Below are 24,854 nucleotides of genomic sequence, written 5' to 3' on the forward strand. Positions count from 1 at the left end.
TGTATTTCTTTATTTTCAAAATATTTTAAAGAAGAAAACATATTGGATCCAGCAATTCACAGGTGTGAGGGGGGGACTTGGTTTATAAGATAATAACCAGACGCGTTTTGTGTGCGACGTGCACTCTTAGACTTGGTGTCCATCTTCTCCATTGTCTCTGTGCGCGTGCAGTCCGATGTTTCACATGCACCCATAGACTTCAATAAGTGAGTGTGATCTGATTATCAGATTCACTCGCAGATAAAACATCGGATCACTCTCGTCCGAGTTATGTGCTCATGTGTGTGAACCCTTAGGGATACTATCTCTCCTTGTGGAGCCTGCTAGCTGGGATTCACATTTTATTACAGCGAACTTATTTGGATAGAAACATTTTTTATTCTGTCATTATTTCTCATTTCTGTACGGAGATGTTGTTGTTTTGAAGAACCACAATCGACATTTTGCCTGGTTGCCACCATAGGTTAAAAATCAGTCAAGATATATTTTAGCTTACAGACTTTTCTCCTGGTCGCAGTATCCACACAGCATTCCAAAAATGGCATTAACAATCTGGGAGAAACACAATAAGATCTGTAAAATGTTGCTCATAGACAGAAGAATAAAGAAACTGGAATGCCACGTCTCAATGTGAGGAGGCTCAATACAGGCCACACTCTTCAAAGATGGGTCCGGATCTATGACCATTGAGCTACAAAACAGAAAAGAAAAGATTTTTATTAAATGCACACTTTATCTGTCTGAGAAGTCAGAAGGCCTCCATATAGGTTGGTTGACTTTTACGAGCATCTAATGTAGGAATACTGTAGTTGTAATGTAGTACTAGTAATGGTCAGGAAAATCTAATTTATATGTAATTCAATAAATGGTGGCCAGTAGAGATAAGCAGATCATTTGACATTAGAATTCACTGCCATTGTTGAATTTCCCCCAAAATATGATTTGCAACAAATAAATGTGCACAAACTGCATTATTAAAATGCCTCTAATTGCCTGGAAAGATGTGTAGAACACTGTAAGTTCCCCTTAGAGTCAAATTAGTACAAATTATTATTATTTATATTGTTTATTTTTAGAGCACCATTGATTCCATGGTGCTGTACATAAGAAAGGGTTACACATAAGAAACAAGTATGAAATATGGTAAACAAACTAACAATGACAGACTGGTACAGAAAAGAGAGAGCCCTGCCCTTGTGGGCTTACAGTTTACAGGATAATGAGGAAGGAGACAGGAGGGTAGGGGGTTGCGGCAGCTCTTGTGGTGGTGAGGTGGCAGCAGGGTCATTGCAGGCTGTAAGCCTTCCTGAAGAGGTGGGGTTTCAAGTTCTGTCTGAAGGTTCCGATTGTGGTGGATAGTCGGATGTGTTGAGGCACATAGTTCCAGGCGATGGGGAACACTCAGGAGACGTCTTGGAGGCGAGTAGGTGAGGACCGGAGGTTGTGTGTTGGAAGATATCAGGAGATTAGTTTAGAGATATATGGGGGAGACAGATTATGGACAGCTTTGTTAGCAGTTTGAACTCGATGCGTTGGGGAATTGGGAGTCAATGAAGGGATTTGCAAAAAGGAGAAGCAGAGGAGTAGCGTGGAGACAGATGGATTAGTCGGGCAGCAGAGTTAATGACAGACTGGAGAGGTGCGAGAATGTTAGCAGGGAAGCCACAGAGGATGATATTGCAGTAGTCAAAGTGGGAGATGATGAGGGCATGCACTAACATTTTAGTATATTTAGGGTTGAGGTAAGGATGGATTCTGGAAATATTTTTGAGTTAAAGGCAGCAGGAGGTGGCAAGAGCTTGGATGTGCGGTTTGAATAACAGGGCAGAGTCAAAGGTAACTCCAAGGCAGCAAACTTCTGGTACTGCGGAAATGGTGGTTTCGTTAATTGTGATAGATAGGTTAGGTGGGGGGTGAGGTGAGATGGAGGAAAGATGATGAGTTCCGTTTTGTTCACACTGAGTTTTAGGAAGTGAGAGGAGAAGAATGTATGCAATCCTTGAACAGCCGGTCGGGGTTGCATACTGCTGCGCGAGATGTATGCACGTTGTGCAGTTGGAAGCCCAGGTACTGGATCTAAATGAGCAGCTGGCAACACTGAGATCCATTGACAATATGGAAAGGAGTCTGCTGCTCACTGAGCAGCTGCTCACTGGGGTAGATGTGGGGGAGGGTGGTAGTAGGGAGCTGCAGGACAGTGAGGCAGCTAGCTGGATGACAGTTAGAAGGGGGGGTAGAGGGAAGAGTGCCAGGGAGGCTAGTCTGGCACACCCCAATAAGTTTTCAAAGTTGGCAGATGAGGGGGGTGACGGTACAGGGGTAGCACTGCTGTAGCAAGGCATGTCCCCTGAAAGCCGGAGGAGTGTCAGCTCCAGTAAGGAGGGAAATAGGAGAGCAGGATAGGCCAGGCAGGTGCTGGTAGTGGGGGACTCAATTATTAGGGGAACAGATAGGGTAATCTGTCACAAAGACAGGGATCGTCGAACAGTGTGCTGCCTACCTGGCGCTCGAGTTCGGCACATCGCTGATCGGGTTGACAGATTACTGGGAGGGGCTGGTGAGGACCCAGCGGTCATGGTGCACATTGGCAAAATGACAAAGTTAGAGGTATTCTCTGAAATACTACCGGTACCACGTGCCACGTCAGAGAGGCAACGGGAGATTAGGGAGATAAATAAGTGGCTCAAGAACTGGTGTAGGAAGGAGGGATTTGGGTTCCTGGAGAGCTGGGCCGACTTCTCAGTTGGTTACAGACTCTACGCTAGGGACCGGCTGCACCTCAATGGGGAGGGTGCAGCTGTGCTGGGGGAGAAAATGGCTAGAAGGTTGGAGGAGTGTTTAAACTAGGGATTGGGGAGGAGGGTATTCATTTTATAGGTGGGGAAGATAGTGCAGATAGTGACCTGAGCACAAATAAAGAAATTGGGGGTGGGGTTAGAACAGTCAATAAAGTAAGAAGGAATAGAGGTACAGAGAGATACATAAAATGCATGTACACTAATGCCAGAAACCTCACCAACAAAATGGAGGAATTAGAATTAATTTTGTTGGAAAATAATTATGACATGGTGGGGATATCTGAGACGTGGCTGGACGAGGGCCATGACTGGGCAGTTAATTTACAGGGCTATATTCTGTACAGAAATGACTGTGCAAACAATCGAGGGGGGGTGTGTGTTTATATGTAAAATCATCCTTAAAACCCATCTTGAGGGAGGATATATGTGAATCTAATGGAAATGTAGAGTCCCTGTGGGTGGAGATGAGGGGAGGGGGAAAAAATAATAAATTACTGATAGGGGTTTGTTATAAGTCTCCAAAAATAATGGCAGCAGCGGAGAATATCCTTGTAAAGCAAATAGATGAAGCAGCGACTCAAGGAGAAGTCATTATTATGGGGGACTTCAACTACCCTGAAATACATTGGGGGACAGAAACCTGTGGTTCAAGCAAAGGTAATAGGTTTTTGACAACTATGAGAGACAATTACTAGTGTTGAGCGAGCACTAAAATGCTCGGGTGCTCGAAGCTCGGGCCGAGCTCGCCGTGATACTCGGGTGCTCGACCCGAGCAACGAGCCCAATGTTATTCTATGGGAGACTCGAGCATTTTTGGGGTGGCACCCCCAGCAGTCTTTTAAAAGCCTAACAAGTGCCCAAAACAATAGTGACAGTGCTCAAATGACATGGGGACAGCATGGGGATCGCCCCAGGAAGCATTTCTGACCCCCAGGTCACTGCTGTCAACAATGTGGTCAGAGGTATTAAGCCACTTTTACAGGCTCACAATAAAACGTTCAAAAACGAAAGTGAAACTTTTTTCCTGTGAAATATGTTAAGGAACATCCTTTCCAGGGTAAAGACTTGTGTATAAGTTAAAATAAATGACCAAAAACAAAAATACTCCTCCACACCTTCGGCTATGTTCACAAGTAGCATTTTTTTATGCGTTTTTGCACTTTTGTATTGCTTTCAACTATGACAAATGCATTCACCGTGAAATGTCATTTTAACATTTTACAACCTTATCTGGCCATGTGCTGTGTGACACATGCATAAAGTGCTGAAAAGACAAGGGAACAGCATGGGGAAGACCCCTGGAAGCATCTCTGACTCCCAGGTCACTGTCTAAAAGTGTGCCCATCATAAGTGATCCTTAATGCATCAGAAGATGCAGACTTGCAACTATCCCCATGCAAGTTCTAGTCCCCGGGCAGTGTTCAATTGTACCTCCCCCATTCCTTGCAATACAAGCTCAAGTATGCAGCCTGCCACCCACCCACCCCCAGGCTGCAATACCATACTGCTTGCTTGCTTGAACTTGAAATTGGGCCTTTTAGGCATGTGGAGGCGGAATCTGGCCACCACGTCATGGATGTGTTGGCGGCCTGGAATCCATACTCAGCCAGGTGTCCATACTCGGTCCCCAGCCGCCCCGCAGCCGGGTGTCCACACACGGTCCCCAGCCGCCTGGGGGCAGCCGGGTGTCCATAAACGGTCCCCAGCCGCCCCTATTTCTCCTTGGAACATCCCCCCACACACTTTTCTTAGCCCGGCCTGCTTTAGGCAGCATTGAACGAGCCCACCAGAGAACCAGACTCCTCCGGTGGGCCCTGACTTCTCCATCGGTGGAGTTGAGAGTGCCAAGGTGAGGAGCATGATGATGATGACAGAAGTTAGCATCTGCTATGTTTTCTTTTAATGCAAGTGTAAGTGTGCAGCCTGCCACCCACCCACCCCCAGACTGCAATTCCATACTGCTAGCTTGCACTTGAAATGGGGCCTTTTAGTTTGGAGGAGGCCGAAGCTGGCCACTACCTCATGGCTGCTTCGGCAGCGAGGTATCCATACTCAGTCCCCAGCCGCCCATATTTGTCCTGGTGTGCCTTATACATAAGATTAAGCGCGTATACCAAAACATTACCTGTGCCCTCCCCAGTGCATTTAGTGGGAAGGAGAGCCTATTCCGCTGTAGTGTGTGCATGCCAAACCCCTGTTCATGGTACATGCGAAGATGCCTCCCACCTTGCACCTGCCGTTGCAGACTTGCAACTATCCCCATTCAAGTCCTTGTCCCAGGGCAGTGTTCAATTGTACCTCTCCCATTCCTTGCAATGCAAGCGCAAGTATGCAGCCTGCCACCCACCCACGCCCAGGCTGCAATACCATACTGCTTGCTTGCTTGCACTTTAAATTGGGCCTTTTAGGCATGTGGAGGCGGAATCTGGCCACCACGCCATGGCTGTGTCGGCGGCCTGGTATCCATACTCAGTCCCCAGCCGCCTGGTGGCCGGGAGTCCCCGCTTGCTCCCCAGCCTCCAGGGGGTGGCCGGGTGTCCATACTCGGTCCCCAGCCACCCCTATTTGTCCCGGTAACCTTTCCCACACTTTTCTTAGCCTGGCCTGCTTTAGGGCAGCATTGGCCGAGCCCACCGGACTATCAGACTCCTCCGGTGGGCCCTGGCTTCTCCATCAGGGGAGTTGAGAGTGCCAAGGTGAGGAGCATGATGAGGATGATAGAAGTTAGCATCTGCTTTGTTTTGTTGTAATGCAAGCGCATGTATGTAGTAGCGGCTAGGCCTGAGGTGGTCAGCGTTTTGGCGCATATCCTACCACCTCCGAGGATTGCTGGATGTTTTCCTGCTAATATCCAAGTTCTATGACTCCCGTTAAAACAAAGCTTCAGGTGATAAATGATGGATGAGGTAGTGGCAAAGGAGAAAGAGCAGGAGGAACAGGGACCATTCACATCAATATCAGGCCAGTCAACCAGATATGTCTTGTAGGATATGTTTCTGTAACAAAAGGAGCGGTTCGGCTACACAGTTATAGGGCATACAGTGAGTGCAATGCCTACCAAATATTTCGAGCCACTCCAATGCCCCTTGGAAATGACATGGAGGTCAGAGGGCGTTAACTAAACCTTTTTTTCCATTTATAGCAGCTGGGTCTCCCGTGCACTGTTGGCCTAAGCAGTGAATGGAAGGCTTTCCAAAAATTATGAGGAACTGCAATGCCCCTTACAAGAGCCATGTGTGGCACCCCAGGGGTCTGGTCACCACAGTAATAGAGATATTACGTTGGAGAGCAAGTGGGAGGTTTCCTGGTCAGGATCCCTTAAACATGCAACATCCTCCTGCCCCAATCCTGGGAGGGGAGAATTCTGCCCTTATAAACTGGATCTGGGCCGGCGTTGAGTGAGTCAGAGAACAGTCAGAGTCAGAGTGAGAGCAAGGCAAAGTAACAGCAAGGAGCTCTGTAGGAGCTAGGAGCTAAAGACGAGGGGCTGTAAGCTGAGCAGAGCTCACCCTGGCAGAAGACAATAGGAACCGGACACAGGAGTCCGAAGCTGTGAGGACTTATATATCCAGCAGCAGAAACCAGCCGGCAGGGGATTTCAGGTCCTCTGGCCATAGTAGCCCGGAGGCTCAGTCACAAGCAAGGGACCAGCACCGCCGTCGTGGAGCGGAGGCTAACAGAAGGCCCCAAGTCACCAGCCATACGGGTGAGCACTACACGGTACACTCAGGGACGTGGGCTACTTCTACCCGCTTACAGCAAGGTAGCCAGGAAGAGTGCAGACAGACGGGGAGGCCTACAACTCCACCTGGCCAGGGGAACTCCTGCTTGCTCACAGACTGACCAGGCCTCTTATGCTAGCCAGTACTCCCGGGAGGGTCTACCTTATAATCATCAGTAAAGACCCTGAACTGCACTGCAAAGACTCTGAGTCATTCCTGCTGCGCTCGTGCACCATCACCCCCATCATCCACACTCACTGCCCTGAGACTATACTCCTCCCGAGGGGAGTCATCCCATTCTATTCTGCGCACACAACACCAGCCTTAGCAGTCTGCGTCGCAGCGGTGGTACTCCCTGACCGCAATCCACGGGTGGCGCAGTCGGACAATTAACCTCAAAACCTAAGAAAGACTGCCACTGGTTTGACCAGCCTGAGGCACGGGACCGGGTCACCACCATGGAGACTACAGACCCCAGAGACCCGGCACCGGGTATCCCACACACGTGTACACACGACCCAGGGGGCGCGTCACATGCAGTACAGCATATTACAAACATAAGTCTCATTATTGGGGAGTGGGTGTCCCATGGTATTTGCTTATGCTTTCCAAGCAAAAGCTGCCAAAAATTAGGACGGAGCAACTTGCAATGCCTCTTACAAGAGCCATGCAGTACAGCATATTACAAACATAAGTCCCATTATTGGAGAGTGGGTGTCCCATAGTATTTGCTTATGCTTTCCCAGCAAAAGCTGCCAAAAATTAGGATGGAGCAACTTGCAATGCCCCTTACAAGAGCCATGCAGTACAGCATATTACAAACATAAGTCCCATTATTGGGGAGTGGGTGTCCCATAGTATTTGCTTATGCTTTCCCAGCAAAAGCTGCCAAAAATAAGGACGGAGCAACTTGCAATGCCCCTTACAAGAGCCATGCAGTACAGCATATTACAAACATAAGTCCCATTATTGGGGAGTGGGTGTCCCATGGTATTTGCTTATGCTTTCCCAGCAAAAGCTGCCAAAAATTAGGACGGAGCAACTTGCAATGCCCCTTACAAGAGCCATGCAGTACAGCATATTACAAACATAAGTCCCATTATTGGGGAGTGGGTGTCCCATAGTATTTGCTTATGCTTTCCCAGCAAAAGCTGCCAAAAATTAGGACGGAGCAACTTGCAATGCCCCTTACAAGAGCCATGCAGTACAGCATATTACAAACATAAGTCCCATTATTGTGGAGTGGGTGTCCCATAGTATTTGCTTATGCTTTCCCAGCAAATGCTGCCAAAAATTAGGACGGAGAACTTGCAATGCCCCTTACAAGAGCCATGCAGTACAGCATATTACAAACATAAGTCCCATTATTGGGGAGTGGGTGTCCCATAGTATTTGCTTATGCTTTCCCAGCAAAAGCTGCCAAAAATTAGGACGGAGCAACTTGCAATGCCCCTTACAAGAGCCATGCAGTACAGCATATTACAAACATAAGTCCCATTATTAGGGAGTGGGTGTCCCATAGTATTTGCTTATGCTTTCCAAGCAAAAGCTGCCAAAAATTAGGACAGAGCAACTTGCAATGCCCCTTACAAGAGCCATGCAGTACAGCATATTACAAACATAAGTCCCATTATTGGGGAGTGGGTGTCCCATAGTATTTGCTTATGCTTTCCCAGCAAAAGCTGCCAAAAATTAGGATGGAGCAACTTGGAATGCCCCTTACAAGAGCCATGCAGTACAGCATATTACAAACATAAGTCCCATTATTGGGGAGTGGGTGTCCCATAGTATTTGCTTATGCCTTGCAAGCAAAAGCTGCCAAAAATAAGGACGGAGGAACTTGCAATGCTGGCACCCTGGTGGTATAGTGGTGGTGGAGGCTGAGGATAAGGAGAAGAAGATTAAACAGCCGAAACGAGGAAGCGTATACCCATCTGTGGGTGTGAAGCGGTGCATGTGAATACACCTCCCGAAATAACACAGTGGATTTGACTTTATGTTACTCTGCTGTCATTTGGTGGTGATGAGAAGTCTGGCCCAATCCAGCCCTTGTTCATTTTGATAAGGGTCAGCTTGTCAGCATTGTCAGTTGACAGGTGAGTGCGCTTATCAGTTATAATTCCCCCAGCGGCACTAAAAACACGCTCCGATAACACGCTAGCGGCAGGGCAGACCAGGACCTCCAAGGCGTACAGAGCGAGTTGATTCCAAGTGTCCAGCTTGGATACCCAATAATTAAAAGGCACAGAAGAATCACGGAGGACGCTGGTGCGATCGGCAAGGTACTCCCTCACCATCTTTTGAAACTTTCCACTCCTTGTGAGAGTACCCCGCGCCTCAGGGCCTGTAAGCTGGGCGGGTGTCAGAAAACTGTCCCAGAACGTTGACAGTGTTCCCCTGCCTCTGCTGGATTGGAGTTGCATCTCTCTCGCCTGTACGCCTTGGTTGGGCAACGAACTGTGACCTCTGCCGCTAGCGTGTTCAGATGGGAATTTTTTTAAGAGTTCTGAAGCAAGGGCGTTCTGGTATTGCCCCATTTTTGTAGACCTCTCCACCTCAGGAATAAGAGAGTGAAAGTTCTCCTTGTAGCGGGGGTCTACAAGTGTCACCAACCAGTAATGACTGTCACCCAACATTTTGACAACGCGAGGGTCACGGTTAAGGCAGCGTAACATAAAGTCAGCCATGCGTGCCAGACTGGTAACGGGCAAGATTTCCGTGTCCTCACCAAGATGACGACTGACCATGCTCTCCTCCTCCTCTTCCTCCTCCCCCCTGTCCTCAGGCCACCCATGCTGAACTGACGTTATGACACTTGTACAGGTACTACCGTCTACAACGCATGATAGCAGCTCCTGTTCTTACTCCTCCTCCTCCTCCTCCTCTCCCTCATTGTCCCCCAATGCACGTTGGGATGAGATGAGGCTGGGCTGTGTGTAATCGCCCGCTACGGCTTCTTTATCCATCTCATCATACTCTGGCTGCAATGCCTCCTCTTTAATTCTCTGCAGAGAGCGTTGAAAAAGACAGACAAGTGGGATGCTGACACTAATGATGGCGTCATCGCCACACACCACCTTGGTGGCCTCCTCAAAGTTTGTCAGGATGGTACATATGTCAGACATCCAGGTCCACTCCTGAGGTCTTATGTGTGGAGTCTGACCTGAATATCGAAGTCCTTGTTGCAGCTGGTACTCCACAACTGCTCTCTTCTGCTCACAAATCCTTTGCAACATGTGGAGGGTAGAGTTCCAACGTGTGGGGACATCACACACCAGTCGGTGTGCCGGAAGCTGCAAACGCTGCTGCAACACAGCAAGGGCGGCGGAAGCTGTAGCCGACTTGCGAAAATGAGCAGACAGGCGGCGTACTTTCACGAGCAGATCTGGCAACTCAGGGTACGATTTAAGAAACCACTGAACCACGAGGTTAAGCACATGAGCCAGGCATGGTACGTGTGTGATCTCACCTCGCCTCAGAGCCGCCACCAGGTTACGGCCATTGTCACACACGACCATGCCGGGATGTAGGTTCAGCGGTCTCAGCCACAGATCTGCCTGCTCTTTCACAGCTGTCCACAACTCACAAGCAGTGTGAGGTTTATCACCTAAGCTTATGAATTTCAGCACAGCCTGTTGCCGCTTGGCGGAGGCAGTACTGCAATGCTTCCAGTTTGTAACTGATGTGGTGATATCTGAGATGGAGGCTGAACATGAGGAGGAGGAGGAGGAGGATGCGCAGGAGCTGTACACTGTGGGGGAAACTCTGACTGACATAGGGCCCGCAATCCTCGGTGTGGGGAGGATGTGTTCCGTCCCAAGGTCCGATTGGGTCCCGGCTTCCACTATGTTTACTCAGTGTGCCGTCAGAGAGATGTACCGTCCCTGGCCACAAGCACTTGTCCACGTGTCCGTTGTCAGGTGGACTCTCCCAGTAGCTGCGTTGTTGAGGGCACGGCAGATGCTTTGGGACGCGTGCTTGTGTAGTGCGGGGATGGCACACCGGGCAAAATAGTGTCGGCTGGGGACCGAGTACCGAGGGACGGCCACCGCCATAAAATTGCGGAAGGATTCCGTCTCCACCAGCCTAAAAGGCAGCATTTCCAATGCAAGCAGTCGTGAAATGTGCGAATTTAGGACTGTGGCCTGTGGGGCGTTAGCTGCGAATTTCCGCTTTCGTTCAAAGGTCTGGGATATGGACAATTGAACGCTGCGGTGGGACGTGGACGTGGACGTTGATGCTGTTTCTTGAGAAACTGCCATAACAAGTGAAGACTGAGAGGAGGGGGCATCTTTACATGCAGTATGGACAGGGGATTGCCTTGCACACACAACAGGGGGTTCTATTGCACGCACAACAGTTGAAGAAGCAGTGGTGACACCCACTGACACTGGTCGTGTACCCTGGGTTTCGCCCCACAAAGTCAGGTGCTTTGCTGCCATGTGCCTGATCATGCTGGTGGTGGTCAGGCTGGTAGTTTTGTCACCCCTGCTGATGCTGGCATGGCAGGTGTAACATATGGCCTTTTTGGGGTTATCAGCAGAGTATTTTAAAAAATTCCAGACTCTGGAAGACCTACCGCTTGTTCTGGCAACGTCCTTCGTGTTGGTGTTACGGGGAACGGTTGCCTGCCTTCTGTCTGCGGCCACCACACTGCTTCTTCCTGCCTGTTGGGGTACTCTGCCTCCCTCCCCCTGTGTGCTGCTGGCCTCACTCTGCATGTCCTCCTTCCACGTTGGGTCAGTTACTAGATCATCCACCACCTCCTCCTCTTCCACTTGCGCACCACGATCCTCCTCCTCACTTCCTGGAAATTGTGTCTCGTCATCGTCCACCTCTTGTGACAGATTGCCAACGTCGACTTCCTGTGGCCGTGGCTGTTCAAATATTTGGGCATCGCAACATGGGATCCCCTCTTCCAGCACTTCAAGCGTATCAGGCTTGGGGCCCAAATATGGAAATGGACCAGTGAACAGCTCTTCAGAGTGTCCAAGTGTGGGATCACTTGCTGTCTGACGACACTCGGCATGGTGGGAGGAAGGAGCATCAGGGTGAGGAGGAGTATGTGGTCGAGACTCACGGCTACTAAGAGTTGACCGTGTGGAAGACAGACCGGAGGTGGTGGTGCCCAGGTAACTGGAAGTATTATCTGCTATCCAATTAATAACCTGTTCACACTGATCAGTTCTCAATACTGGTGTTGTTCTGTGCTTCCCTAGTAATTCGGTCAAGAAGTGGGAGCGAGAAGATATGGCTGTTGGTTCTGGCACATTTTCACCTTGGCCATGGCCCCGTCCTCTGCACGAACCATCACCAGAACGTCCACTTCCACGTCCCTTTGCCACGCGCCTTGCCCATTGTAAATGAAGTAAAATAGCTTACACTTGCACTATCAATGGAAAAAGGGTAATAAAGAGTAGATTAGAACCGTGGAAGAGGAAAACCACAGTTATTGTTTACTGGGGTATACCACACTTTTTTAAATAGAGATATTTGCGGCTGAACAGTGAGCGACACACTCAAACTGCTTTTTTTTTAGATACCAAAGGCCCAAAACTGGATAGTACAGCGATTTGACCTGTGGAACTGCGAAACCACACTGGGATGTCGGCCTACACAAGACTATTTTCAACAGATATATTTTTGTGTCACAACAGTCAGGAGACACTACTGTTTTTCTTTATGGAAAAAACTACCAAAAGCTGAATAATAGAGATTTTTTACCGTGGGATGGCAAAACCACAGTTATTGTTTATTGGGGTATACCACACTTTTTTAAATAGAGATATTTGCGGCTGAACAGTGAGCGACACACTCAAACTGTTTTTTTTTTTAGATACAAATGGCCCAAAATGGATAATGCAGAGGTTTGAACCGTGGAAGTGCAAAACAACACTTCTGTTTCTCTAGCCTACACCAGACTATTTTCAACAGTTATATTTGTGTCTGAAAAATCAGAGACACGCTATTTTTTTTGGGGGGGGGGACACACACCAAAAGGTTAATAAGACGGGTATTTGTACAGTGTGAAGGAGGTAAAAAAGGAGGATTTAGATGAAAAAAAAAGGATTTTTCCTGGCCCCCGACACCTGGTGCTAAGTCCAGCAATTTCAGCAACAGGAGCACACAGGACTGTAATGCAGCGTTTGCTGGTATAACCACTGTGTCTCCTATACAGCCTGCCTACCTGGTATCTGGGATGGATATTAGTCCTGAAAAGGACTGTTTGTTTGTTCCGGCAGCCTTTACAGACCCTACACTAACTATTTCGCAGTTTATATCTCTCCCTAAATCAGCAGCGCTGTCCCTACACTGTCTAATCCGGAGCGACTGTGTCCAAGATGGCGGCGCCCCGTTTTAAAATTCTCGAGGTGACGCTGTGCGGCCAGCCAATCACTGTAATGCCCACAACCAACATGGCTGCAGCATTACAGTGACTGGCTGGCAATCCCTGCATGTTCATTGGCTCTGTAAAGAGCGCCAAACATGCAGGGCGGAGAACCGAGCTCCCGCCTGAGTAACCCGGAAATGCTCGGTGCTCGCCGAACATCCCGAGTAGTATGATGCTCGGGCGAGTACCGAGCAGTGTCGAGCATGTTCGCTCAACACTAACAATTACCTTTCACAACTGGTTCAGGACCCAACAAGAAGGGGAGCACTGCTAGACCTAATATTAACCAATATACGAGTTGGGGGTCACTTGGGTAATAGTGATCACAAAATAATACGTTTTCATGTAACCTTTAATAAGATGTTTAGTAGAGGGGTTACAAGGACACTAAACTTCAGGAAGGCAAATTTCCAACAGTTGAGAGATGATCTTAGTGCAATAAACTGGGACGATATCCTGAGACATAAAGCTACAAAAAGCAAATGGGAGACATTTATTAGCATCCTGGATAGGACCTGTGCACAATATATACCCTATGGGAATAAACATGCTAGAAATAGGAGGAAACCACTATGGCTAAATAGAGCTGTAAGGGGCGCAATAAGTGACAAAAAGAAAGCATTTAAAAAACTAAAGCAAGTAGGTAGTGATGAGACATTAAATAAATATAGAAAATTAAATAAATTCTGTAAAAACCAAATCAAGGCAGCAAAGATTGAGGCAGAGAGAATCATTACCAGAGAAAGTAAAAATAACCCCAAAATATATTTTAACTACATAAATAGTAAAAAACTAAAAAATGATAGTGTTGGCCCCCTTAAAAATAGTCTGGGTGAAATGGTGGATGAGGATGAGGAAAAAGCCAATATGCTAAATGATTTTTTTTCAACCGTATTTACACAAGAAAATCGCATGACAGAAAACATGATTAGTGATAACAAAAATTCTCCATTAAATGTCACTTGCTTAACCCAGCAGGAAGTATGGCGGCGTCTAAGAATCACTAAAGTTGACAAATCCCCGGGCCCGGATGGGATACACCCGCGAGTACTGCAGGAATTAAGTAACGTCATAGATAGACCATTATTTTTAATCTTTAAAGATTCCATAATAACAGGGTCTGTGCCACAGGACTGGCATATAGCAAATGTGGAGCCAATATTCAAAAATTGGACAAAAACTGAACTTGGAAATTATAGGCCGGTAAGCTTAACCTCTACTGTGGGTAAAATCCTGGAGGGTTTCCTAAGAGATGCTATACTAGAGTATCTGAAGAAGAATAACCTCATGATCCAATATCAACATGGGTTTACGAGGGACCGTTCCTGTCAAACTAATCTGATCAGTTTTTATGAGGAGGCAAGTTCCGGACTGGACCAACGAAATGCAGTGGATGTTGTGTATATGGACTTTTCAAAAGCTTTTGATACGGTTCCACACAAAAGGTTGATACATAAAATGAGAACAATGTGGATAGGGGAAAATATATGTATGTGGGTTAAGAATTGGCTTAGTGATAGGAAACAAAGGGTGGTTATTAATGGAAAACACTCAGACTGGGTCTCAGTTAACAGTGGGGTACCACAGGGGTCAGTATTGGGCCCCCTTCTTTTTAACATATTTATTAATGACCTTGTAGGGGGCATACAGAGTAATATTTCAATATTTGCAGACGACACTAAACTCTGCAGGGTAATAAATACAGAGGAGAACAATTTTATATTACAGGAGGATCTATGTAAACTAGAAGCTTGGGCTGATAAATGGCAAATGAGCTTTAATGGGGATAAATGTAAGGTAATGCACTTGGGCAGAGGAAATAAAATGTACAATTATATGCTTAATTGTAAAACACTGGGCAAAACTGTAACTGAAAAAGACCTGGGTGTATTGGTGGACGACAAGCTCACGTTTAGTGGCCAGTGTCAGGCAGCTGCTGCGAAGGCAAATAGATCTTTTTACTCTGAGGCCAGAGATGGGGACAAGGGGGCATCTTCTACGTCTGGCGGAAATAAGGTTTAATCATAATCACAGATGGGGATTCTTTACTGTAAGAGCAGTGAGACTATGGAACTCTCTGCCGCATGATGTTGTAATGAGTGATTCACTATTAAAATTTAAGAAGGGCATGTGTGGCGCCCTGAGGGTTCGGTCGCCACAGAGGTATTGCATCTCATCCAGAGGTGTGGTATCTCACTGTCAAGTAAGGAAGGAGTACAGCTCAGGACCCTAACACTACATCCACTACACCACAGGGCGAGATTGCTCCTACAGGAGAGCACAGTCCCTGATCCCTGGCTGGAGTTGGGAGGAACCACTTAGAGAGGGGGAACTAAGTAGTGGATGGGTGGAGGACGTAGATCCTGGGAGCACTAGAGTAGGAGGTATAAAAGGAAGGAGCTATCTTAGATCAGGGCTCAGACAGTCAGAGGAGGAAGGTGACAGGAGCAGGGGCTCTGCATGAGCTCTGCTCCAAAGGCAGGCCTAGTCAGGAGGCCTGAGCCTGAGAAGAGAAGAAGAGGGAGTAGGAAGGCTCCAGGATGAGAAGAGAAGGGACCCCAGGGGTACGGGCCGTGCAGCAAGCCACCCGTACGCCCGCCGCTACCAGGAGGTAGGGGGGTCAGGCCAAAGAAAGGGAACCGGTCCCTTAACTAGCCAAGAGCTACAAAGCCTAACTAGAGAACCGGAGGCTGCAGCATTTCAAATACCGCAGACCATAAGTCCATACCAGTGTACTAGGAAGGTAGCCGCATAGGACCACAGGGACGGAACACACGTCTCCCACCAAGGCCCGAGGACACCGGACAGGAGTGCTACTAGGTGTGAAGTGCAGGGAGAAGGCCAGAAAGGACACACAGAAGGGGGTCCTGATAAATACTCTGGAGGTATCTGGGAGTCGTCCGAGCCCCTCACTGCGTGAGCACAGGACGCCGTGGGCTCTTACACTGGCCCTGTAACTGGAACTGCTTAAACCGTGAGTAAAGGATCTGGGACTGCATCGATTGGACTCTGTGATTATTCTTGCACCGCGACACCTTGCACCATCACCACCATCATCCATACACGCTGCCCTGAAGCTCCACTCTTCCTGTGGGGAGTCACATCACCTTGCTGCACACACCATCAACTTCAGTGGACTGCTCCGCAGTGGCGGTTCCCAATAACCACATCCCACAGGTGGCATAGTCGGACTATACATAAACTACCCTGGTTTGACCGCCCTGGGTCATGGACCAGGTCACCGCCACGGTGACTACAACCCCCAGCATCTACAAGGCCCGGCTCCGGGTATCCCACACGGCCCAGGGGGCGCGTCAACTTTGGTGTAGTCGGTAGGATCCGTAACCCACCCATTACCATCGGGTATTGTGTGCCTAAGAGACTGTGTCTTTCTACTGAATGTGGCGTCCACCCCTGAAGAACGGGCGCCATTATGTGCCAGCCAAACAACAACCAAAGGTCACCTCCCATCATGGGCCAGGTCCCAGAATGGCGCCAAAAGCGGGGCCCGCCCCAAGCAGCAGTGATTATGTGTGTGGATGTGTCCATCGACGTGGGGGGGCTGCCCTTAGAAGTGACCGACAGCAGGCTGCCCTGGAACCACCCCCAAAAGGGGAGGGGAGGCAGGAAAACTGAGAGACAGGGTGTGGTCTGGAACAGTCCAGGCAGGCCGCACCCAGGAAAGGACATGGACCACAGCAGCACCGGAGACCCTGCCAGCGGCATGCTGCAGGCCGAAGCGCCTTATACCCTGGAGGAGCTGGTGACCAAGCTCCCCCGAGACGACACCGAATTCCTCCGCGCCGGCATGGAAGACCTGGGCCGGAGGATGGCCAGGGCCCAGCGGGACTCCATTGAGGAGTGGAAGCGGGAGATGGAGCAGCGGATGGCAGCACGACAGCCAGCAAAGCTGCCAGACACCGGCAGCGCCCCAGCCTCCGAGGACCGAGAGCAGAGTCGGGAGGTCGTGAGTGACACAGGAGCAACCGCGGGAGCAGGTAGGGGAAGTTTCCCTGTCCCGGGCGCTGCACGCATCGACCTGTTCCTGGGTCCCCTGGTGGAGCCGCTAATCCTGGGCGTCACTGAAACCACCCCGCTCCCAATGCCCGAGCCTGGCCCTTTAAACCTGGGTGACGCTGCTGCATGCTCGCTGCACTATTACCAAAGTGCGCCCGTCCTAAGCGTTCTCCAGGTCCCGGAACCACCTTCAGACGCCAGCGACGCAGGCCCGCTCCTAGGCCCTCTCCAAGAACCTCCCCCTCCGACACCCGCATGGATGTACGGACATCACCAGTGGGACTGGTCCGCGGAGGTAGAGGACCAGCAGTCTTCGCTCCTGCCCGCTTCGCAGCCCACCGCCTTCGTCTCCCAGTTGCAGGAAGACGAGGCCCAATTCGAGTGGGATTGCTCTGGGGAGGACCTGATGGGGTTCATTCAGGACCCGCTGTCAGGCACGGATCTATTTGTAAATAGAAGGGACGTGGAGTCCCACCTGCCAGAGGGACACCCTGATCGGGACCTGTATCCCGGGGACACCGTGTCCTACACCCGTCACCGAGGAGTAAGGGGCTGGTATGCCCTCAATGTCCACCGAGTGGAGACAACGCCCTACCATGCTGAAGACCCGGCTGGGTCAGCCTGCGGTGGACCAGAGACTCCCCGGAGGGAGCACCCTTACTGAGTATAGTAGGTGGAGCAAAACTTTGAAATTTTATATAAGTTGCCCGTCAGGGTATGCAGAGGCACTGCAAGTTTGCCCGGTTTTATGTGTTTATCCAGATACCCGTAAGGGTGTAAAAAGACATTAGGAAAGAGGACGGTGATCTTCCTGTGAACTGATATTGTAAATAGTTTGCCACTTCTTAAAGTGCCCCCTATTGGTTTTATAAGAACTACAACGAGTGACCTCAGAACAAAAACCCATTGGAGGTGGCCGAAGACGAGGTCCAGCAACTGGATCGTCTAAGCCCTGCAGCCACCCCAGGGCCTCCGTTGAGGGTTTGGGACTGGTCCCTCATATTCGTGTTTGCAAGTTTGCACCTTATTGAAAAATGGACATCTGGTTGCAGACATCACTGTGACCAGTTAACGAAAGTTTTATATGCAAAAGATGTGTTGATAAAAGTGAAAAGAGTTTTAGAATGTTTTATGCATGTGAAGAAAGTGTTTATAATGTTTTTGGTAAAAGAAACGTAACCAGTAACGTTGAAAGAAGTATGCCTCCCATAAAGGGAAGAAGTGTTGTTTACAATCTTATATGCGGATGCAGCCTAAAAGTTTTTGCATGTCTTTAAAAATCGTCTTTTGCTCTGTTCCAGTCTGCGGACGTGCTGTGTTTTACCAGGGGGGTGTGTGGCGCCCCTGAGGGTTCGGTCGCCACAGAGGTATTGCATCTCATCCAGAGGTGTGGTATCTCACTCTCAGGTAAGGAAGGAGTACAGCTCAGGACCCTAACACTACATCCACTACACCACATTTCCGGGGGACAGGGCGAGATTGCTCCTACGGGAGAGCACAGTCCCTGATCCAAGGCTGGAGTGGGGAGGAACCACTTAGAGAGGGGGAACAAAGTAGTGGATGGGTGGAGGATGTAGATCCTGGGAGCACTAGAGTAGGAGGTATAAAAGGAATGAGCCATCTTAGATCAGGGCTCAGACAGTCAGAGGAGGAAGGTGACAGGAGCAGGGGCTCTGCATGAGCTCTGCTCCAGAGGCGGGCCTAGTCAGGAGGCCTGAGCCTGAGAAGAGAAGAAGAGGGAGTAGGAAGGCTCCAGGACGAGAAGAGAAGGGACCCCAGGGGTACGGGCCGTGCAGCAAGCCACCCGTACGCCCGCCGCTACCAGGAGGTAGGGGGGTCAGGCCGAAGAGAGGGAACCGGTCCCTTAACTAGCCAAGAGCTACAAAGCCTAACTAGAGAACCGGAGGCTGCAGCATTTCAAATACCGCAGACCATAAGTCCATACCAGTGTACTAGGAAGGTAGCCGCATAGGACCACGGGGGCGGAGCACACGTCGCCCACCAAGGCCCGAGGACACCGGACAGGAGTGCTACTAGGTGTGAGGTGCAGGGAGAAGGCCAGAAAGGACACACAGAAGGGGGTCCTGATAAATACTCTGGAGGCATCTGGTAGTCGTCCGAGCCCCTCACTGCGTGAGCACAAGACGCCGTGGGCTCTTACACTGGCCCTGTAACTGTAACTGCTTAAACCGTGAGTAAAGGATCTGGGACTGCATCGTTTGGACTCTGTGATTATTCTTGCACCGCGACACCTTGCACCATCACCACCATCATCCATACACGCTGCCCTGAAGCTCCACTCTTCCTGTGGAGAGTCACATCACCTTGCTGCACACACCATCAGCTTCAGTGGACTGCTCCGCAGTGGCGGTTCCCAATAACCGCATCCCACAGGTGGCGTAGTCGGACTATACATAAACTACCCTGGTTTGACCGCCCTGGGTCACGGACCGGGTCACCGCCACGGTGACTACAACCCCCAGCATCTACAAGGCCCGGCTCCGGGTATCCCGCACAGCCCAGGGGGCGCGTCACATTGATGCCTTTCTAGAAAAGTATAATATTACAGGTTATATATACTAGATTCCTTGATAGGGCGTTGATCCAGGGAACTAGTCTGATTGTTGTATGGAGTCGGGAAGGAATTTTTTTCCCCAATGTGGAGCTTAGTGTTTGCCGCATGGGTTTTTTTTTTGCCTTCCTCTGGATCAACATGTTAGGCTATGGGTTGAACTAGATGGACTTAGTCTTCCTTCAACCTTAAAAACTATGTTACTATGTTACTATGTAAGCAGGAGGATATGGCTGATAGACACCCTGGGATTCTGGACAGCAGAGAGATGATGTCTAGGCCAGAGAGGTAGATCTGGGTATCATCAGCGTATAGGTGTTAATGGAAGCCATGGGACTTTATGAGCTATCCTAGGTCAAAGGTATAGATTGAGAAGAGTAATGGTCACAGGAAAGAGCCTTGAGAGACACTAATAGAGAGGGCAGGGTGAGGAGGTAGTATGGGAATGGGAGACACTAAATATGCAGTTAGAAAGGTATGAGGAAATCCAGGAGCAGGCATGATCTTTGACGCCAAGGGAAGAGAGGAGTTGTAGTAGGAGGGAGTGGATGACTTTGTTGAAGCCACAGGACAGATCTAGAAGGAGTAGTATAAAGAATTGTCTGTTAGCTTTGGTGGTATGCAAGTCATTAGTAATTTTGGTTAGGGCAGTTTTGGTGGAGCGGTGGGGATGAAAGCCTGACTGTAGACCTTCAAAGAGTGAGATAGATGCAAGGTAAGTTCAGCATGGACATGATGTTCAAGGAATTTGGAGGCGAACAGGAGCAGTGATATGGAACGATAGCTAGACGCAGAGGTAGAGTTATGGGATGGTTTCTACAGGATAGGTGTGATCATAGCATATTTGAAAGCAGAATGGAAGGTACCAGAAGTTAACAATAGGTTGAAGAGATGGATTAGGGCTGGGATAAGCATGGTTGTGAGGTTGGAGAGGAGGTGGGATGGCATGGGATTAAGGGCACAAGTGATGAAGGGAGATTTGGAGAGGAGATGAGAAAGTTCTCCTTCAGTGAGGGTGCGAAGGAAGGTTATGGGGTAAGGGCAGTCGTCTGTTCTACGTAGGGGTTGTGGTGATTGTGCAGTAAATATTTGTCTTGTTTGGTCAATCTTAATTATGAAATATGTGTCAAAATCTTCTGCAGAGATGAGGGGGGTCGGAGGGGGCAGTGGTGGGTGGAGGAGGGAGTTAAAGGTGTTGAATAACTGTATGAGGTTGTGGAATAAAGAAGATAGAAGGTTAGTGAAGTAGTCAGAGGAGAGGGCCGACTTGAATGTGACTGTTGCATTTTTGAATACAGTGAAGTGTTCTTGCTTCGTAACCTTGGACAATTGCCAAAGCTTTTTAGTGAGTGTTATCGTGCCAGTGTTGTCCATTGATTCATCACACTCTGCCATGCACGAGAGGGGCAACCGAGTCAATAGCTGAAGCGAGTGTGGCATTGCAGAAAACAGTAGTACTATGTGTGTTATGGAATGAAGATAAGGAGGGCAGCAGTAGAAAAGAGTCACAGAGGGTGTGAGTGTCTAGATGTGCGAGGTTTCTGCAGAAGTACCCTAGTTACTGGACATGGGGGAAAGATGACAGGACAGGGATGAGAAAGTGAGTAGATGGTGGTCAAATAGGGGAAGTTGTGAGGTTAGATAGGTAGCAAAGGCGGGTGAAGAAAAGGTCTAATGTTTGTCTGGCCGTGTTGTTGGCTGAGGAGGAACAACTGGGTAAGATCAAAGGATGAAGTAAGAGACAGGAATTTGGAGGCTGCACTGTGGCAGGTTTCAGTGAGAATGTTGACGGTCAGTGGGGTTGTTGAAGAGTACTATAATGCAAATACAGCCTCTTTAATGTCGAAATGACTTCAACCTATCTGGCAAGGGGAAAACAGATAGCAACCAGAGGTAACTCATAGCATATTTAACAACACACTGCAGTATCAAACTTTTTAGGCTACCTAAATTGTATAAACAGACTAAATATATCCTTTGGTGGGGGAGCACATTGCTGTTGTTCACAGTCACGTGTTGCACATGGAAGAAGCTATGTCATTTTCACACAATTGAGTGCAATAATTATCTCTGTTTGGGGAGTATACAAAGCTTTGCACGTTGCTAAATGAAAAAGAGATATCTTTTTTTTAAAAAAATCCCTTTAATTAGAGAAACAAAATGTGTAGAAGTAATGGCCTATCAATTAGATGTGAAAAAAAATTATCCTTTTTTTGGGATCCAAACTGGCTAATAATCACAAAATGATTAAACAATTAAAAATGATTTTCATCAAGTGGTCCCAAAATAAAACCCTTTTTTCTGCAGGCAAAACAGTTGCACTGTTTTAAAAGTGAAGAAGTTATGACTTCGCAACAAGGAGTGAAAAAAAATTCCCCTTTTGGAGTCTGCAACTGGCTTACTAATCACAAAATGATAAGGCAATTACAATGCTTTTTTATCAAGCTTTACATAAAGTATCCCCTTTTTCTCTGGAGACAAAAGAGGAGTACTTTTTTGAACATGAAGAAATTAAGATTTGTTGTCTCAAACCCTTTTAAAAAAATTCCCTATTTTGAGAGCTTTTTTTGAGGGTACAAAAAAATTGGAGTACATTTCCCTTGATCAATAATATTATCTAGCACTATGTAACACAATGGACAGCCAGCAGATGTGTGGCTGTGCAGTGGCTGTGGAAGGAGAAGAATGGTGGAGAGTTAGGATTGGGCAGGCAAGGAGATGCTAGACATCTTAGGACCACCAATGACAGCTCTGGCAGTAGCAATACTACAGGATTGGTGGCATGATGGATAGATAGCAGATGCCCAGCAGAAAGCAGTCCATCGCTACTGGTCGCAGCAGATCCGTTTAGACAACAGTCAAATGACAGGCAGGAAAACAGATGCTATGACCAATTCAATCATTGGCATCAGTTAAGTTTTCCAAACTTGTGGCACATAACCTGGTCCACTTTGCTGTGGCAAATTCACCGGCCACACTGAATACCCTCTCTGACATAACACTGAAAGCTGGAGACAACAGTACAACCATAGCAAACTGGGCTAATTCTTGCTACTGGTCCAATTTGTTGACCCAAAATTCCATGGGATCTGGGCTCAGAGTATCTTGAGTATCTGCATGCTTTAAAAACACATCTCTTTGAACAGTTCTATCACCTCACTTAACTAATCTAACTCTTCCATGTTCCCCCTTTCTAAATTGTCCTCAGAATCTGGTCCATCCTACTCGTCTATTGCCACATTCTCCATGCACCCAATAGCATTTGGTAACTGTACTTAAACAGATACTAGCTGATGACGACAGCTCTTGCAGTATTATTTGAAAAACCCTATTTATTAGTATGATGCTCGACCACACATAACAAGCACTTTTTACCTATTCTGTCCCCCCTATTTCCTTATAGATTGTAAGTGTGTGAGCAAGGCCCTCACTCCTTCTGTAACTGTTGAACTATGTTACTTTGTAATGACTTTTATCATCTGTACATGTTCCCGCTTAATTGTAAAGTGCTGCAGAATATATTTGCATTATATAAAAAAAAAAAATTATTTATTATCTATTATCTGTTTATTTTTTTATTATTTATTGTCTGCCTTAGAAAATAAACAGTCCAGGTATGACTGTGACGCGCCCCCGGGGCCATGGGATACTCGGCAGCCGGGCCTCTGGTTACCGGGGAATATCACGGTAGCTGGCCTGGTCCGTGACCCAGGGCGGTCAGTAAAAAGGGGGAGATTTGTAGGGGATTTGGGAAAGTGTTCGTGGCGCCACCTGTGGATTGTGGCTAGAGGGAGCCACCGCTGCGGAGCAGTCCTCTGGAGCTGGTGTTACAGCAGCAGGGATGGTGTGGCTCTCCACAGGTAGAGCTAGCTCCAGGGCAGCGTGGGGAGTAATGGATGGTGGTGCAGGGGAGAAACGGCAGGACGGTCCCGGAGGAAAGACGGACACTCACACGGGGGTAAGCTTCAGTACCTTTACTGGTGATGGTGCAGGCACGGTCCAGGTTACTCCGGGCGAAGGGCGCACTTTTGGACTCTCCCCAGTGAGCGGGTATAGGGCCTCGTGATCCGTTGCTTTACTCGCTATGCTTCTGACCTGCCTAGAGCTAGGCCTAGCTTGGTTACTGTCTCTCTTTGCACCTGATGACCTGGTGGTAGGGCCTTCTCTCTGGAGATCACTCTCCCTGGACGCTGGGGCCTCCATGACTCCTAGCCCTGGTACTGTAGTCAGCGTTTGGTGAACCTGGGACCTGCAGTCATCCAGGGGTTCTGGTGGTTCCTACTGAGTGTAAATGGTCCCTGTAGGCGCGGACCCGATGTCCGGTATATATATCGGGGCGAGCCTGGTATGCTCCTCTGCCCCCTCACTACTTCTTCCTTCGCCTCTCGCCTTCGGCTCACTCAAGGCCCTCACTAGGCCTTCACACGTGCTGTAGGCCTTGGCTCGCCTAAGCACAGCAGCCAGCTTGCCGCTCTCTTCGCTGCTCTCTGAGCGTCAGCACGCTCTCTGCTCAACTCTGAGCTCTGTCCCTCTCTGTGTCTGAGAGACTAACTAACACTAGACTGAGCTGCCTGGCTCCACCCTCCCTATATATATCCCTAACGGGCTCCCTCTGCTGGACTGAGGTGGTAGGGTGGAGGTGTGTGAATGTGTGAGGGCCTCTTGTGGAGAAGTCCATCCATGCAGCCTTCTGTGTTCTGTGGCACCAATGCGCAGCAGGGCGCCACATCCCCCCCTAGTAACACTCAGTACTCCTGGACTGAAGCATTTTTGCAAAAACAGGTTAACAAATAACAATTCTTCCCTTTATGGGAGGCACTTTTCTTAAACGTTACTGGTAACATTATAATACAATAATAACAATTATAAATAATATTAATTCAGTTACAGTAAGTCCCGTGACCTGGTGTCCATTTCACCGAAGAAAGAACATGAGGGACCCGCCTGAAAACCCTCAATGTAGGCCCTGGGCGTGGCTACAGGGCATAGGTGATCCAGGTGCTGGACCACGTCTTCCGCCACGCTAAACGGGTTTTTGTTCTGTGGGACTCCAGGGAGTGCAACTATGTACATGACAGATTGTGGGCTGCTCACAGTCCTCAGCCACCGAGTCCTTCATATATGCCCTTACGGGTAGCTAAATAAACACATATATTTCAGTTTATACAATAAACATAATGCAATACCCTACTGGGTAACTATTTATACTACAGGTATTTCTCTATTTACTCCCTATACCTGACAGGGGTCTGGCCTTTTGTGCTACGCGATGACCTACGTAGTACTGGAATGCGTGTAGTGTGGATGTTTGCGCTAATTTCTGCTCTATGTGTTGGTGGACTGCAAGACTGCCT

The 24,854-nt window shown here is 48.6% G+C and overlaps 1 protein-coding gene across 1 annotated transcript in view; it reads right to left on the reverse strand.

Moving 5' to 3' along the window:
* Positions 1-492: 492 nt before the first annotated feature.
* Positions 493-24,854, reverse strand: part of TM4SF19 (transmembrane 4 L six family member 19) — a 48,324-nt gene continuing 23,962 nt past the window's right edge. Inside the window, exon 4 of the mRNA XM_073673491.1 lies at positions 493-691. Coding sequence (XP_073529592.1) covers positions 493-691 — 199 coding nt within the window. The remainder of the gene's footprint in view (positions 692-24,854) is intronic.

The sequence above is a fragment of the Phyllobates terribilis genome, unplaced genomic scaffold (assembly GCF_046119375.1).
Source record: "Phyllobates terribilis strain yellow unplaced genomic scaffold, ASM4611937v1 Scaffold_3__8_contigs__length_932513732, whole genome shotgun sequence".
Classification (NCBI taxonomy): domain Eukaryota; kingdom Metazoa; phylum Chordata; class Amphibia; order Anura; family Dendrobatidae; genus Phyllobates; species Phyllobates terribilis.